General features: G+C 36.2%; 1 protein-coding gene across 1 annotated transcript in view; it reads left to right on the forward strand.

Moving 5' to 3' along the window:
• The window catches only part of LOC115442816 (5-hydroxytryptamine receptor), an 85,966-nt gene extending 69,667 nt beyond the window's left edge, over window positions 1–16,299 (forward strand). The window contains exons 3-6 of the mRNA XM_030167986.2: window positions 554–739; window positions 11,586–11,719; window positions 14,118–14,227; window positions 15,101–16,299. Of these exons, the coding sequence (XP_030023846.1) occupies window positions 554–739; window positions 11,586–11,719; window positions 14,118–14,227; window positions 15,101–16,019 (1,349 nt within the window). The 3' untranslated portion in view covers window positions 16,020–16,299. The remainder of the gene's footprint in view (window positions 1–553; window positions 740–11,585; window positions 11,720–14,117; window positions 14,228–15,100) is intronic.
• The last annotated feature ends 1,906 nt before the right edge of the window (window positions 16,300–18,205 follow it).

An 18,205-nucleotide genomic window follows, 5' to 3' on the forward strand; every position in this document is an offset into this window, starting at 1 on the left:
AGTCCACCACGCTGACGTTGGCACCCTGTAAGAGGCGATTTTAACGCAAAAGTTGTCTAATCGCAAAATAACGAAAGATTCATAGGAAAGTTTGAAGTAGGCCGGCGAAACAACCGAGGCCAGAGCAGCAGGGGTTCCACTGGAACCAACAATGATGAAAGCGGTCTATGAGAAAATAAGTTTAGGAACCTCAAATATAGATGTTAAGGTGGAGCAAAATTTTGAAAGCGAGATGAGATAAAAGTTTAGGAACCTCAGATATAGATGCTAAGGTGGAGCAAAATTTTGAAAGCGAGATGAGATAAAAGTTTAGGAACCTCAGATATAGATGCTAAGGTGGAGCAAAATTTTGAAAGCGAGATGAGATAAAAGTTGAGGAACCTCAAATATAGATGTTAAGGTAGAGCAAAATTTTGAAAGCGACATGAGAAAATAAGTTAGGGAACATCTGATATAGATACTAAGGTGGAGCAAAATTTTGAAAGCGAGATCAGAAACCAGTTAAGGAGCCTCTAATATATATAGTTGCTAAGGTAGCTAATTTATTTTCCAGATGACGTCGTATACCCTACGGCCGAGTGGTTCGACAACTGTTCGTGGGTGGACGTGGTGTCGTGGGGCTGCAACGTCACCGTCAACGCCACCGCTTCCAACTCCACCAGCACTGACGTCACGTCGCTCGTCCTCATGGCAGTCACCTCCGTGGTCCTCGCACTCATCATACTAGCTACCATTGTCGGTGAGTTTATAAACATACTGTGTCCGAAGCATCGCCCGCGTAGAAATCAGCGTCTCACAAAGATTTTCCCGCGTGAATTCTGACCCGCGAGATTTTTTACAACTACGCGACCTCTTTAACAATAATCGTTATATTTTAGTCAATTTACATAAAGCCGTAATGTACTATTAACCTAAATCTTCCTCAAGAATTGCACTATCTTTTAGTAGAAACCGTACAAAAATCCGTTTAGTATATTTTGAGAAAATCGATCACATAGAGACAGCTTTTGGGGACTTTGTTGTATATATATATATGGATTTATAATTGTGCCAATCATACATAGCACTTATCATCTGGTGCATTGAAATCATTTTATCGTGAATCGAGATAAAACCCACAAGACGTCCGAAAGTATGACCCAAGATATAAAAAATAAAACGGTACAAATTAACCCATATTTTGTTGAACTTCATATGACCATAATTATATAATAGGATAGCCTTCTACTATTTCAAACACAAATTACAATTCCGGGCATCTCATTTTTATTTTTCAATTTAAAAATTTCTTATCATGTCCGCCGAGAATCGAAACGAATCACGATTCCCAGCCGACGTCCACTGCAACAGAAACAATAAATCGACGAGTAACTATCGAAAAGAAACGTTGCATTGTCCCAACGTTTAATTTCAAGAAAACATTTTCAAAAGATGGCCTTTCCCTTCACAGTTAACTAGAAATCTGTCAGTCTACTAAAAAAACCTAACAAACTTATATGGAGTACGAAACAAATAAAACAACTAACAGAAGAACAACGAATCAAAAAACAATCCGAATAAGAAAAACACTATCAAACTTGTAACAGAGTGACAAACGACGTAATTCCACACGAAAATCCACAAAACGGCCGCAAACTTGTTCTCGAGTACGTAATTATCATTAGAATGGCAACGGGAAAGACTGGAAACGCTTTTTTCATAATCAAACTGACATGGAAAGCCTTTGGCAGCGCCCCCTGGCGGCTGTCCAAATTAAAAGTGTTTTATTGTATCTCACTTTGCTGCATATGCTGGACTTCTAACTAGTTTTATGACATAATGATGATGAATCTTTATAATAGTGGTGTTTATATTTTGTCATTGTGTCGTCGAGAAACGAATGAATAGATTTCGATGGAGATATATTTAGTATTTTGTGTTGGTGTGTGTGGTTTTTACTTATTTATCTTTTTTCTGTATATTTTTTTTAATAAATGAATATTTTGTTAGCAAACTTAAAACATTTTTTTTTTTTTTTTTTTTTTTTTATAATTCTTCTTTATTGTAAAATCGATTATAAATTAACCTACAAAATTGTGAGTGCAAGCACGTCCTCAATCTTAAGTACTACCTTCATATATCAAAACACCTTTCTCAATAAACCATGCACTTTTAACATGACTTTATTCCCGAATGAAAAAATCCACTCTAATTCACAGTAGCATACAGCACTCAGATCTAATGTAGTTTTGTATATAAATGCAAGAATTATCAAATTCAAGGTAGATTTTATCCAATGGCATTTGATATCAGCTTATGATGCTAAATCATGCAAAGTTGCTATCGAAATACTATTGCAGGGAGTAAGATCTGTATCCGCTTGGATAGCGACCACTGTACACAGGGTGCAAACCCATATTGGCTTGCGTAATTACCGCCTGTCTATATCCGGCTCAAACAGGCTTGCATAATTATGTCAATTTGAGTTTTCATCTCTTATGGACACTCTATCAAGGCCATTACGTCTATCAGATGCATTGGGGTCACTTTACCGAGCCGTTCAATAGTAATACTATAAACAAACATTTCAATGCATTTGTTATTCATCCTTAACCACTCAATTTTGACCCGTCAGGACAAACAAATAGGCTGAACCTGATAGTGCAACACATCTCGACTGAAATGTCCGTCGAAAACGCAATAGCGGACGCATCCGCGATACGTAACAATGTCTGACACTAGAGTTGTGTGGCGTTGTTAGTGAAATCGATTTTTAAATCGATTCTGTTTTCTTAGAAAATAATTGGTTATCAAAAATTCTAGTTGTATGTTGTACTCAAGTTATTATTCTGGTCACGTTTGGATTCTTTAGACGGTCTACGAAGTTTTATTATAACCTTCAAAAATCTACGTACCGATATTTATATATCAAGGCATCGATTTCACATTTATACGTCGGTTAACGAAACTTATTTAAAAATTTGTTTAATTACAAGTTTAATCATTAAAGAATCGATTTAAAATGTCCTAAATCGATTTACAGTAAATCGAATTGAGATCGTAGGAACCCAAATCGATGTTAAATTTCATTTCAGATCGCGCCTACCTGCCAGGACAACTGAACATTTTATCAGTTAAAACCGTAAAACGGCCATGAATTTATGTGTCGATATCGTTTATGCCTTTTCCGATGTTATTTTGCGCAGATATTCGTCGAGGTGCGTTTATCGTACTTTGTTCCGGACTTAGCATTTATCATGATTGGACATTTCTTTTTATTTATGCCTTCGATTTTGCACGTTAACAATGCTTAGGTAAACAATGTTTTCGTGCAAATTTATATTGTTGACATCTTAAATATTACTTCATAAACCTTAATTTATTGAAGTATATTTTCTCGCTGTTTGAATCTCTTCCTTTTTGCTTTGGTGATATTGGCAGTTTATATAATTTTATCTCTTGTCAGTTGACATGTCCTTTGCATTCCACTTAAAATCAGTTGATAAATATTAAAAATATTACTTATTTACATAATAGTAAGAATCTTAATTAATTCAAACTAAGAAGGGAATGATTTCTTTTCTTTTTCCTTTTTGGCTTCACAGTTTAGATGCATTTAGCCAATGTCGAGTTATAATGATTTCTTATGTTTAGGCGAATGTTAGTCATTAAAATTAAATTATTCGGATTTTATCGCAGTTTTAATGTTTTAGTTTTATCCTGACGTTTCGAAGACTTTGTAGCCTTCTTGATCACGGGGGACTGAGGTGTTGGTCATCCGCAAAGTCAAAGCTACAATATCTACCAACATTTTACAATACTACTACAACTACAAACTGCCTAGGAATTTACTCTTAATATTTCTCCTTCCTGCTAAGTTTCTTTGTCCCTCATTTCGATTTTTTTTCAATTTACTCTTAAATAACAAAAACAATTATTATTTATTCAATACTAATGGAGAAACTTATCTCATTAATTAGGTTTAATGATTGGACTCTTTGTTGTTTCAAATTGCTAAATATTCTTGGTTATTTGTGAAGTTTTCTAAAGAAATAATTGTTTGAGAGAACAATTAAAGGGAAACAAAACAAGTTTCAATTGTTTCATTTGTGCCGTTCATAAATCACAAATTGTTTGACAAAATAATATATATCAATTTCTTTTCGATTCGATTTTGAAGTGATCTTTAATTGTGTCGCTAAATGGTTTTATTTGGTAGTACTTCGTCGTTTGCGTCCAAAAATATGTGTTGAACTGATGAACAAGTATGATGAGTCTTCGAAACATATGGTCATTTGAGAACATTTCATTATCTATAATTAATAATACACATTTAATTTCTCAAAGATACAAGTGTACCTTGGATGGATGCCGATTGTTTAAGCTACATCGCTGTCTATATATATCGCGGTAGACCAAAAAGAAAAAAAAAAATTAAAAACCGAATTCATCTGATAAGATTCATTTAAAACCTAGTTTTAAAATTAATAGCATACGCTTTCAGAGGCCAATTTATATTCCATCGACAATTCTACAAACCAAGACGCGCGTAAAAAGAATCTCATAAAATCCACTTTAAAATTGAAGGAACGTTTGCATAGTTTTGTCAAACAGCCACGCAGGCGTCCATAGAATGTCCCAGAGCTAACACTTAGCATTTCTATAAAATCTTTTAAACATATTGACTCGTTACTAGAAGATTTAAAATTCACATTCCATTTGAATCTATTTGTTTGATCGTGATTGGATGTGCTGAAAGGATTGGAAAGTAAATTTGAGTTTCGAAAAATCAGACTCGATTTGAGTTTAGAACATTAGAAAAAAGGTAGATTCGTTCGAATCAGTTGCGATGGCCAGTATCATTCTGCCATATTGGCTATTTGAATGTTTTCACGGAATTTGTTTTTTATGCCTCTCAAAAAAGGCCATATATAATATTCTAAACTTAAAAATAAAACACGTACATCGTTAAAGGAGGTAATAAATCAGCTGACCTTATTATTGCGGTCGATTTTCTTCCTTACTGTTTTTTTAAGTCACAACTTAACTCAAAAAACAAAAAGACTTAACACAGGCTTAACTGATTATAATAATGACTAATTTAAAATCTTACATAATTGGGTTAATTTAGTTTTGAATTATGATTTTTTTAAATATATAGTGTGTGTTTGCGTCCATATTGATGAAATTTAAAATGAATAAATCAAAATGTCCTTTAAAAATGGAGCCAAATACCTATTTTTAGATTTTAATTTTACCTTCGCAATTTATGAAACACTTCAAACCACGTCGCCGACCGTACATTCCCTTCTTAATTATGACCAAAAATTAATTTAGAACGAATGAAAAATTGTCCCAAACTAATTAAATTCGTTTGTCGTCCGCCGCGCGAAAAGAACCAATTATAAAACAAAATTAAATACTACCAGTGTTGGAGGGTTGTGTAAGAACTTCTTAATCGGGTTTTTATAGCAGCGACAAAGTGATTACTAATTAGGCCAATTATCCGTCTATATATACTGACTATAGTAAAAAATAGTATAGTATAATAGCGGCGATAGCCTAGTTGGGTGTGGAACGGACTGCCAAGACGAATGTCCGCAGGTTCAAATCCCAAGGGCACACACCTCTGACTTTTCTAAAATCATGTGTGTAACGGTGAAGGAAAACATCGTGACGAAACCTGCACATTTGAGAAGTTCTCTACAGGAATTTCAAAGGTGTGTGAAGTCTACCAATCCGCGCTAGGCCAGCATGGTGGACTAAGGCCTAATCCCTCTCAGTAATAGAGGAGGCCCGTGCTCAGCAGTGGGCAAGTATATAATACAGGGCTGATATTATTATTATTATAGTAGATAATTTGACTTCGTAAATCGGTGCCTCTGGGATGAATAAAAAGAATTGTGTTGTATTCGTGTCAAAAAGTTAACGTTTAAAGGAATAAATTTTCCCCGTTTTTGCAACATTTTTATTGATGCTCCGCTCCTGTTAATCATGGTGTGAAGTTATATAACCTATAGATCTTCTCGATATATGGGCTATCCAATACTTAAAGAATTTTATACGGTATGTTGTGTACGGTGGTCGCTAGGCGGATTTAAATATATCCTACCAGCTAAGATTCTAGGCACACTAACATTCATTACTATTAATCTCATCTTCAGCCCAAGCTTGATGTTTAGCATCGTGATGCTAAACATCAAGCTTGGGCTAAAGTTGCACCCACTGATGACCAGCATTAGCATAATTTTATTTATTACTTGTTATTTTATTATTAAAGTTTTTTTTAACAAATAGGAAGGTACATCACTTCTGAATTCTAAAGGCTACTACTTATCGGCAGGAAAACATTCATCCCGAAAAAACTTTTTTACGCGGAACTGCAGGTAATTAAAATCTGCAGAGACGGTTATGAGCAGCTATCTCAGTGCAACAAGATAACCCAGGACCGTCCCGTATGTGCTGAAGAAAGCCACCGCGAGTTTTAGTCAGTATGCCGATGGTATACAGGGTTAGAGACTCAGTCCAATGCTCGCTCGGATAATGCTATACTCCCGTGTTGACAATGCGCCGTAAGACCGGTGAAACCAACATAACTATGCCACTCACCGTGGCGATAACGCGTTATTACCCGCGAAAAACAAAAGAGCCTTAACTTTAGTTACCATAAATGAAGCAATCGAGCCTCAGTATTCTTCATAATAAGAGTCAAAAAATACTATCAAGCAAACGTAAACTTCTAACAAATAGAACAGAATACATTAGAAACTGAACGTGGTAGGTGAAGCAATGCAAGCGTTTAGGTAAGTTACCTGAACTACGGACCCTTCATCAACAATGAATGGATCTGTTGGTAACAGCCGAAACTTGCGAATGGGTCAAGCTGGGTATGAGCGTATAGAGATGTGGTTATGCTGACCGCGGGTAATTCTCTTCCGTACTAAAGAAAGCAAATATTTGGACCACTATCCTCACACAACATTATCGTAATCTATCAATTTTAAATTTATCAAGTTACAAATATTTGGTATTATAGAACGGAATTGTCCTTCCTTATGTAAATATTATCATTTTAATTAAAGGTGGCTATAAAATACAAAAATGTGTAAAATAATTTTCTTTCATTACCTCAGGTCTGGCAAATAAACTGGTGTTCCTCATTTCTATAAATTTCACCGTAACTTTAACTCTCATCGAAGGATAGTTTACATTGTATTACATTTTTTCTGTAAATCTTTGAGGAAGGCCTATGCTCAGCAGTTAACTTCATGTGGCCGACTATGATAATTAATTATATTTTGCATAATTGATTTAGTACGATCCTGTTTGTAACGGACAAGATTTGAAATCCCAGGGGCACTATCAAATAAAATGAGTTATCGAATTAATAAAATATACCAAATTTCAATTTAAATTATATGGGTAAATAAACTCCCCTAGCGATAAATCGACATAGAATCCCACTATTTATTTCTTTATTTTGTAGCCCTTTGGAAGTAAAGACGTCAATATAAAAATATAATATTTATTTATTCACGTTTTACACTTTACAAAAAGTATGAAAATGCGGGTATCTCTCTCCAAGATACATTCGCACATAATCGCTGGCAATACCGCCCACGCTTTTCACCAGACACGCTAAATCTCTTGAAGAGCGAGCGTCTTCGATTCGGGAACGATTTGAAAACAGTTTGAAGCATTACGTATGTACCAGGCGGAGCGATATGTTCTTATTTTATTCGCTCACTCGACTCCCAATGGAATTGAAACTTTGTAACATGGCTCATAAAAATCATTTTTGAGCGAATTCAACATTCAAATTTTATTAGAATGTACATTGAAGAGGCACGGAGACGACACGCTGCATGGTGCAGTGAACATTGAGTGGTTCTGAAAGTATTTCGCTTTAAGGCGATACCTCAAGGTCCATTTTCATACATTTTGTTTCGCCTTTAATCTGGGTAACTAAACAAGTATTGGCAAGTAAAGAATTTAAATTCACGTCTAGTTAGTGATTAGTTCTCGCAGTTGAAAGAAAAACGTAAAAATAATTAATAATCATGGATATTTCTGCCTTTAAAATTTCGTCATATTAAATTTTATAGGCCGAAATATCCATGATTATTAATTATTTTTACGTTTTTTCTTCAACTGCGAGAACTAATCACTAACTAGACGTGAATTTAAATTCTTTACTTGCCAATACTTGTTTAGTTACCCAGATTAAAGCCGAAACAAAATGTATGAAAATGGACCTTGACGTATCGCCTTAATGTTTAAACTATAAATTGAATATTAGAAATGGCTGTTGAGTACACCTTTCTCTGTCACTTTAGATGTAATAGTATACTTAATCTATAATCTATCAACTAGAAAGATACGAAGTCATTTTACCGTTACTAAATGAAAATATATATTTATGTTAACCCTTGCCAACATTGTGTCAAAAAAAACCAAAGCCAATATCTTCGCGAAAAATCTCGGTTTAAGTTTTCAGATTTTTTTATCATTTTGTAGTTTCGTGCGGATATGGTGTGTGTATTTTATATTTGACTGAAAGTATGGTGTTGTGGCTCCCACATACTCTCTTCTCTGTACCTACATAAAGTACCTACTCTATGTAGTAAGTAGTAGTGGCTTTATAGAATATAAAACAAAAAATAATTTTTATTAATATTTATTTTTGTTCGAAACTGACACTTTTTAATTTTACATCTATCGTTTTAATAACGTATAGTAAGTTGTTTTCAAGAAAACGAATATATGATTTAATTTATTAACATAACGTCAAAATGATCCTGTCTCGAACCACATTTTTCTATTCAAAGAAATTCTCAAAGCAAAAACATAAGTCGCCTCACGTAAGCATTTACCGGTCGTACATTTCTATACCTCACAGGTTTAAAATCCACACTAAGCAGTCTATGAGCGTAATAAAAGAACTAACAACTGAATCCAGGATTTGATGGGAAACGATCCCAGTGGGTAATATTAGAGCGAAATAAAATCGTGAGCGAAATTCCATTACCGAACGTAAGAACATTTGTTGCCACTTACTCTAGAAAAGTATAAATTTAGTAATACCTTCCATACTAACTTTGTTATTCCTTCACGATCCTAAAAAATCGTAAAATAAATACGGCGAACACCTTAACAACGGAATAAAGTTCGAAGGGCGACGCAATAAAACTTTCTTGTATAACCTAAAAAAAATTCCATCTTGGGTGGACAAAGCCAAAAATCCCTTTTTAAACAGAAGTTGCCAGTTCGAAAGTCGAAATTTAAAAGTTTCCCCACACTGTTATTATAACGGATGATTTATTAGATTTCCACTTTTTTGATTTATTACACTCTTTTTGGAGATATGTATTTGACGGCTTCGCTTTAAATTATCGGCCGGTCGCCATTTTTAATTGATACAGATTTATATTTTTTGTTACGCAGTGTTGCCGTTTAATAAATTGAATCGTTTCTTTATTCGAATTGGCTCGCGTATACTGGATAATTTATTACGCGTGTAACTTTCCGAGTCTTATTAATTAAATCCTATTTAGTCTAAAGTAGTACTTAGAGTAATCTAGACTTTATTCTAGTTGGCGTCTTTCCCGCGCATATAATAATTATTGCCAGTATTCCCCTGAACTAGTTTTATTTTTATTTTAGTTTTAGACTTTCCTTTCAGGCACTATTCCCCGATCTTGTCGTTTTTGTCCTCCATATCTACTAGTTCACTGGATATTCCTGCTTCCTAAGTCGTTAAAAAAATGCAGCGATAGTCTAATACATAGTTGAGAGTGCATCGGACTGCCGAGACGAATGTCTGCAGGTTCAAAACCAAGGCCATGCACTTCTAACTTTTCTAAAATTATATGTATTGTTTGTGAATTATCTTGCTCGGTGAAGAAAAATATTGTGAGAAACTTCATAATTAAGTTCTCTATAAGAATTTTAAAGGTATGTGAAGTCTGCCGATCCGTACAAGGTCAGTGTGGTGGACTAAGGTACCCCTTTCAGTAGTAGAGGAGGTCCGTGCCGGACAGTGGGACAATATACGTTGCAGAGCTGGTATTATTTTTTATTATTAAGTCCTAAAATAAATGCTTTATTTTTTTTATGAATTTCAATTTTTGACCTATCCATAAACATAATCAAAACATTACTGTATTTCAATCTATAGCTATTCATTTAGTTTAATCGTATTTTTTTATAAAATATTCAATAAACAAAAAACATATTTTACAACAAATTTATTCCTAAAATTTTTTCAGACATATTTCACACTTTTTCATTCAACTACACGTTTACATGATATATTTCGCTTACAAAATGGCCAAAATGTCAGTTGCAGCGACGGATTCAAATTTAGAACACAAATAAATGTCATAAACATGCCCAGTAAATTTATTAAGGCAAAATGTTCGGCCTTAATGTGAACTTGACGCCTTGAAATATGATATCTCATGTGGCGCAGCGGTAAAGGCACTGAGAAATGGAAACTCGCGAATTCTATCTGATCCAATGAACACACAGACCAAACAAACACGCTTCACGCCTATATTCCCGAAGGGGTAGGCAAAGGTGCAACTACTCTACGTTTCGCTGCGTTCCGTCCCATGATATGATAGGGGGCGAGTCTGTCGCCCACCTGGATTGAAAAGAGGCTTATAAATAGCATAAGGACTAAAAATACTTTACCTTTCCCTCCCTAATCTCTCCGCTCCACGTTCATATATTGCTTACTTAGGGTAAAAAATGCAAATAAGATTCAAAAAATGCGCACAGAAACACATATATTGCCAACAAAATATCAAAAATAAAATAAATAAACATTATTTGATCTTACATAGCCTTTAAACAGTTAAAAGAATAATTTTCGTTACATTTAATTTTAGTTAAGATCTCTGCCTTCAGATATAGATATAAATCCACAAGCGACACTGGTGGTTAGTAAAAAAAAACCTTTTCATTTAATTATTGTTCAGAACGCCTTTAGATAAAATATAAATTAATGATTTATTATGCTTACGCGAATGTTAGACATTGAAATAAAACTATTTTACGGATTTTATCGCGGCTTTTTATATTATTTTCTCCTGATATTTCGAACACAGCCAGTCACCGGGGAGACTGACGTAAACGACGAGAAGTCGCGAAAATATAGATTGAAATACAAACGACACTGGTGGAGACATCGATATATAAGTACTACGTACTAGATTTGGCGTTCCGAACATTTACTGTGTTCAACTGAATTGAACTACAATCCATTCAAACTGACTTTAGTATGGTCAATATAGCAACTTGTGGTTGTGTACGGAGTGGCGTTCATGATATAAGAACTCGAGTCTATGTGTAAACCTGAATGTGAATAAAAAATAGTCAAATAAGTAAAATTATTTGTTGTTCAAGTGAATAAATGGGTTATAACTGTGACGTTTTGGTTGCCATTTTAGTTCAGATTTTGAGCAAATAGTTTATATGGACGTACGTGTCTATAGAATATACGTTAATGACTCTATATCAAAGAGCCTCTACATAATCTTAGAACCCTTTGGCCTTTGGTTACCTTTTGAAAAAATTTAACAATTCGCCGTATTTGTCCACAGGTAACGTGTTTGTAATAGCGGCTATAATAATCGAGAGGAACCTGCAGAACGTGGCCAACTACTTGGTCGCCTCGCTGGCGGTCGCGGACTTGATGGTCGCCTGCCTAGTGATGCCGCTGGGCGCTGTTTATGAGGTAATTAATTATGAATTTACTAGCTTTTGCTCGCACCTTCACCCGCGTTAATTACTTATCCGGGATATTTTTTCGACATACTTGATGTATCGTTATATTATCAGCAAATTACACAAAATTATTTTAATTGTTGCCTATGTGTTATTCTGATGCCAATATTACTGTAAAGTTTCATTCAAATCAGTCGTTTTTTCGTGAAATAAGAACAAACATACATCCATCTTCACAAACATTCGCATTTATAATATAAGTAGGATATCACAAAACCAATGATCTAAAAAGATTTTAAAATTGGAACCAGTAACTGGTAACAATACTGTTCAATGATTTTACTCATTTATATTTACACCTTGTTTATCTCTGCAACATCCATCCATCCATTCGTATTAGGTCCGCCTACATACTTCTCTGTATATATAACTTATAAATAAAAAAATAAAGAAGTAGAACGTATGTATAATACTGCGCCGATTCTAATAATTATTAATTAATTTACAGCTATATTATCGCGCTACAGGACAATTTTTACCCGAGATTTTAACCGAATTTTAACTTGACTCCCAGACAAATGCTAGTGTGATATAAAATTTATATAAACCCAAAAATCCACGAAAGGTATTATTCGACCTACAATTCAAACCCTGTCCACAATCCACATATTGTCCTACTAAACGAAAACGGTTCGCTCTTAAAACTACTCACATAAAACACAGTCTCATATCTCATCCTAAAATAAGAGGTAACTAACACCACACAATAAACCATAACCCGACGTGAACGCGTAAGTAATTCAACAATTCATCACGTCTTATTCAGTTTACAGTGAAACATAAACGCCTACGGAGGTGTACGTAGAGATGTGGTCATAGAGATGTAGTGCTGTCGATAACAAAAAATTAAACATTCATAAATAACGAATGTTAACATCGAAATTCTCGGTATTACTTTTGTGATTTTTTTATCATTTTGCAGTTTACTGTGAATATGGCGAGAGCTTGAATGTATTTCTGACTAAAAGTGTGATTGCCGCTGTGACGAATTCTTTGAGAGTAGTAGTAGTGGCAATAGAGCGTGTGAAATTAAAATTACTTTTTATTAATATTTATTTTTTTCGAAATTTATACTTATTTGTTTTACATCTACAGTTCAAGGAACTTTTTGTAAGCTGTTATTTTCAAGATGATGAGCATATTATTAAATTCACTAACGCAATATCTAAATGACCCTGTATAAGTTTAGGAATAGTATGACAATAATAATAAAATTTTATATCAAATAACATAATACTTAGTAAAGAATATCACTAGGTGTTATAAGATTTATCATATTTCATTGTCTCAGGACAACGAGCTTGATGACAAATCAGTATAATGTCTTGCTTTGTAATTTAAAGATTAAGTAGTGCTATTACAGTTTATAGATAATGGCAATGTTTACGATTAGGAGAGTAGTTTACTCGTCTCTTTTATTTTTTTTATTGCTGTTAATGACGAGACGAGCTTATCGTTCGCCTGATGGTAAGTGATACGACCGCCCATAAATAGTAGAAACACCATCTAACACCATGAAATACAAAATATTGTTTGGCATTCCACTGCGCTCGCCAACCTGAGACGTGAGATGTTAAGTCTCATTATGTCCAGTAGTTACACTGGCTACAATGTCCTTCATATCGGACCACAACAGGGACTACACACTGTTGCTTGGCGGCAGAAATAGACACTGTGCTGGTACCTACCCAGGCGGACTCTCACACATAAGAGGCCTACCACCAGTAGTCTCGTCATTCCTTTGTTCAAAAAAAGCTCTGCAAAGCACTGAAATGCCGTCATCATTTCAAAGCCCTGATGCTAATAAACCCCTAATCTTAAGCCTCATGATACCCAGTTTTAACACTAGCTTCATTAAAATCAGTTTTCATTCAAAAAATCATTTCGACAACTCACTTATCGACACCGCGGCACATCCCTACACCCAACCAACAATATCCTTGCTATTAACACAAGTGTACGTGCGAGCCCCGTATTAGAGGAAACTCGTCATTTAATATGTGACACACCTCGCCATAAACAATAACCATCGCTGGATATACAGATTGTAATGGACATAAGATTTTGTAGTTCAGGGGTCTTAGTCAAGATTTTTTATACGAGGGAAGTGACCCCTCTGCACCTGATGGTAAGTGGAGTAGGGTCCACAAATTGTGGACTGACGAGAAATGATTACCCCTCGAAAGTCGACACAATTATGCCGGCCTGTTGGACATGTCACATTGTTGTGCCTGTATGAACAAAGGTCAGCAGAATTCTTTCGAATGCTATGGGACACAACATCCCTCAACATCAGGGTCAGCCACATTACACATTGACTGTATTTCATCTGTAATTTCTTGTTGCAGGTCAGCCAGGGTTGGATCCTAGGGCCGGAGTTGTGCGACATGTGGACCTCCAGCGACGTGCTTTGCAGCTCCGCCTCCATTCTTCATCTAGTAGCCATTGCTACTGACAGGTACTTAGATACTCTAGTTCTTTTAATATTAATATTGTTTTTAAACGACTAAGATATGGTAATGTAAAACAATTTTATTTTAGATGAATATAATATTAAAGTGTATATTTTTGTGTTTGTGATTTAGCAAACTCTTTAACGTTTTAATTTTTTCTCTGTAACATTTCGAAATTTTATCCGAATCCTAATTCTAACTGAACAGATTGTGATACCAAGCACGAAGGTAGACCTTGGAATATTCGGAGAATAATATGGATTATATTTTATGGCTAGAAAACAAATATTCCTAGGTAAAGATGCGAGCAAATGTTGTACAGCAATAAATATTAATCATCTTTTATCGCTTCCGCACACCATAATGAAATCAAAGGAAAATAAACCTTACGTATTAGGAAACTTATGTTACGAGAGTATATTAGATTCTTTTGTATTTGAGAACCGCCATTGCGATGTTAATGAGCTATTTGGTACTCATTCACTGGGCAGATAATCTATTATTCACACTCAGTAATCCACTATATTAAGCGGCGATAACCTAGTTGGGTGTGGACCGGACTGCCGAGCCGAATGCCCGCAGGTTTAAAACCCAAAGGACACACCTTTGACTTTTCTCAAATTATGTATGTATACCTTGTAAATTATCGCTTGCTTTAACGTTGAGAAAACATCGTGAGGAAACCTGCATAGCTGAGAAGTTATCTGCAGGAAATTTGAGGGTGTGTGAAGTCTACCAATCTGCACTAGCATGGTGCACTAAGGATCTCTCACAGTAGTAGAGGAGGCCCGTGCCCAGCAGCGAGACTGTATATAATACAGGGCTGATATTATTATTATTTATTTACTAATATTTAATAATATTATTATTCCCGTCAGGTACTGGGCTGTGACTGACGTAGACTACATCCACATACGCAACGAGCGGAGGATCTTCACTATGATCTTTCTGGTGTGGGCGGCAGCGCTGGTCGTCTCCCTGGCGCCGCAACTGGGCTGGAAAGACCCCGACTACCTCGCCCGCATCACGCAGCAGCAGAAGTGCCTCGTCAGCCAAGACCTCGCCTACCAGATCTTCGCAACCTGCTCAACGTTCTATGTGCCACTCGCTGTGATCCTTATTTTGTACTGGAAGATCTTCCAGACTGCCCGAAGACGGATTAGAAGGAGACGAGAGGCGCCCCCTCCCCGCCCTGCGTCCGCTGACGGCGCTCCACCTTCAGGCCGCCCAGTACAATCAGCAAGGGACAGGCGGTTTGTAAAGAAAAGGTTTCTGAACTTGAAGAAGTGTAATCAGCGCACCAGAGCGGAGACTCTTGCAGCCGCGCTGTTACTGACCGAGGGTCAAAGCACCTCTACCGTTGATACTTTAGACGAGGAACCAAGAACCACAGCGTTCACGATCAACGAAAAGGCTCCCTCAGTATCCCCAGAAAAGTCTTCCTCAACAGTCACAAATGGTTCGAAACCAGAGAGAGCTATCGTTCCCGCTCCCACTCATAGGGAGAAGAAGGAATCCTTAGAAGCAAAGAGAGAAAGGAAAGCTGCCAAGACCCTCGCCATTATCACGGGGGCGTTCGTGTTCTGCTGGCTACCGTTCTTCATAATGGCGCTCGTGATGCCGATATGTCAAACTTGTGTAATCAGTGACTACCTCGCGAGTTTCTTCCTGTGGCTCGGCTACTTCAACTCCACGTTAAACCCCGTCATCTACACGATCTTCAGTCCGGACTTTCGCCAAGCGTTCGCTCGGATCCTCTTCGGCACTCACCGGAGGGGGAGGAATAAAAAATTCTAACAAAAATGTCATTACTACGTGTACAACTGAGACGTCTGAAAGGCGCTCGAGGACTTTGCTATATGTAATATATTTCGCTTCATGTATGTTATACATACTAGTGTCTAGTGTAAATACGTTTCTCTGTACATAATAAAGTGTAAATGAGTAGGATGTTGAAATTGTTTTCTAACGCGTATAGTCTATGAGCCGCGGCGAGGTCCCTCACGAGTCCAGGGGGACCCCGGCGCCCGCCGTTACGTTGTTTCAAGTGACATTATGAAATAAATATTTAAATTATATCCCAAAATGTTGTTTTTATTCACAAGAAACAAGAAAGAATTTATCTTGGAATAAGTATTTTCTCCGAAGTTTGTGAACGTCTAAAATATTAAGTCCTATTCGTAGACATTTTGCACAAATTGATCTTACGAGATATTAGAATTTCCATTTAAAACATTACAATTGTCTATAAAATTCCGAATAGGGACGTAAACAATATATTTTCTATTCTGGAACGCACGGTATCTGTTGAACTTCTGCCAACTTCACATAATAGAACCCGAGAGAACACTGAAACAAATAAATATTGAAATTACACACTAGCAAATGGAAATAATGATCATGGACATAAATTGTTCTTTTACTGTGTTCAGTTTGAAAAGATACCGTCGAAATTTTATTCACGTTCTTGTAAATGAAATAAATAGACAATGAAATTTAATGTAACAAAATAAACAGTATTATTTTGCCCTCGCAGCACATTGTGTAGGCTGTGGACCGGGAAGTCCTGAGTTCAAACCCCAGCTGCTGCTATAGCGCGTTTTTTATTATGCAAATGAACTTACATTGAAGTTAAAAAGATATTACAAAGGCGATTATTTCGCTTATTTTGATGATAATTGTGTAAGGAAGTGCACTGGTTTGGAGTTTAATTAAAAATATCACGCAAACGCGTGGCTTTTAAATTAGTATAACTAATAATATTAATAAAATTAGCCGTAGTGACTGGATTCATTAAGCAGCAGACGGAACCCTGTGGCGTACCATGGGAGAGGTCTATGTCCAGCAGTGGACTGAAACGGGCTGATGATGATGATTAATAAGATTTCACCCTCGTCGGCACGTAACAAACACTTCGTCTGTATAAGCTCAATATATCTCGAAAATAGATCTTTACAAATTCGACATCAGAGATCTTATTGATATCATCTTCAAGGTAACAAAACCGCGTCTAATAATATCTTTACACACATCAATCAGAAAATAAAACGGTTCAATTCAACCCGTATAATAGCAAATTGAAATTGATAAAACTAAAATAAGGGTTCGTCGTGAAGAAATAGGCTATACGTTTTTATACATTTTTTCGTTCAGCCGTGACAGCCTTGAAAAATGGCGGATATGGAATAAGGTGGCGGCAGAGACGACGAGCGGGGCGAGCAGCGGGTATAGAGACTTTCCCGCCCTCACACCCACCACTACAACTCCTGTAAGCCAGGATCAGCAGTGGCACGCATTTTATGACACCGAGCAGTGAAGCTCGGCGAGTCTCAGGGAAGAATAATATTATGTCATTATCCCGCAACGAAATTAATCAAATAGAAAGATAGGGAGGAGCTGGAAATATTAATTGTCCACTTCCCTCCGAGCAGCGGGTATATAAAACATGTATGTGATAACTGGATAGGAGATCGCTGGATGCGGGCCGCTTCCAGTAGATCGATCAGGAAATCTTTGGTGGAGGCCCATGTTCAATAATGGGCGTCTCGCAGCTTATGATGATGGTAATGATGATGTGATAACTGATAAGTATACTAAAGTTTTAAAATAAAACTTGAAGTTTTATTTATAAAAACGTTTGGAGGATGGATGCACAAACTAATTTCCGGAATTTACATACATAAGACTCTATGTCGGATTTTAACTTCTTGTGTACGTTGGTCGCTCTCCAGGCGGATATATAATATCCTACTATCAGCAATTTGTTCGTATTCTAATATATTCTACGAATATCTTTCATTTGATTGAAAAATCCGCCCTTACATAAACAAATGCAAAACGCTCGCACCCACACTCAGCACTTAGTCCAATGACCCCATATGTTGTCACTAACGTCGGCGGGCTGAGGGAAAATAAATCGTGGACGGAGCTCGACCTCGGGCCTCTGTAATAACTCCGACTGATTGCACACAACGGTCAATATA

The sequence above is a fragment of the Manduca sexta genome, chromosome 14 (genome assembly GCF_014839805.1).
Source record: "Manduca sexta isolate Smith_Timp_Sample1 chromosome 14, JHU_Msex_v1.0, whole genome shotgun sequence".
NCBI lineage: Eukaryota > Metazoa > Arthropoda > Insecta > Lepidoptera > Sphingidae > Manduca > Manduca sexta.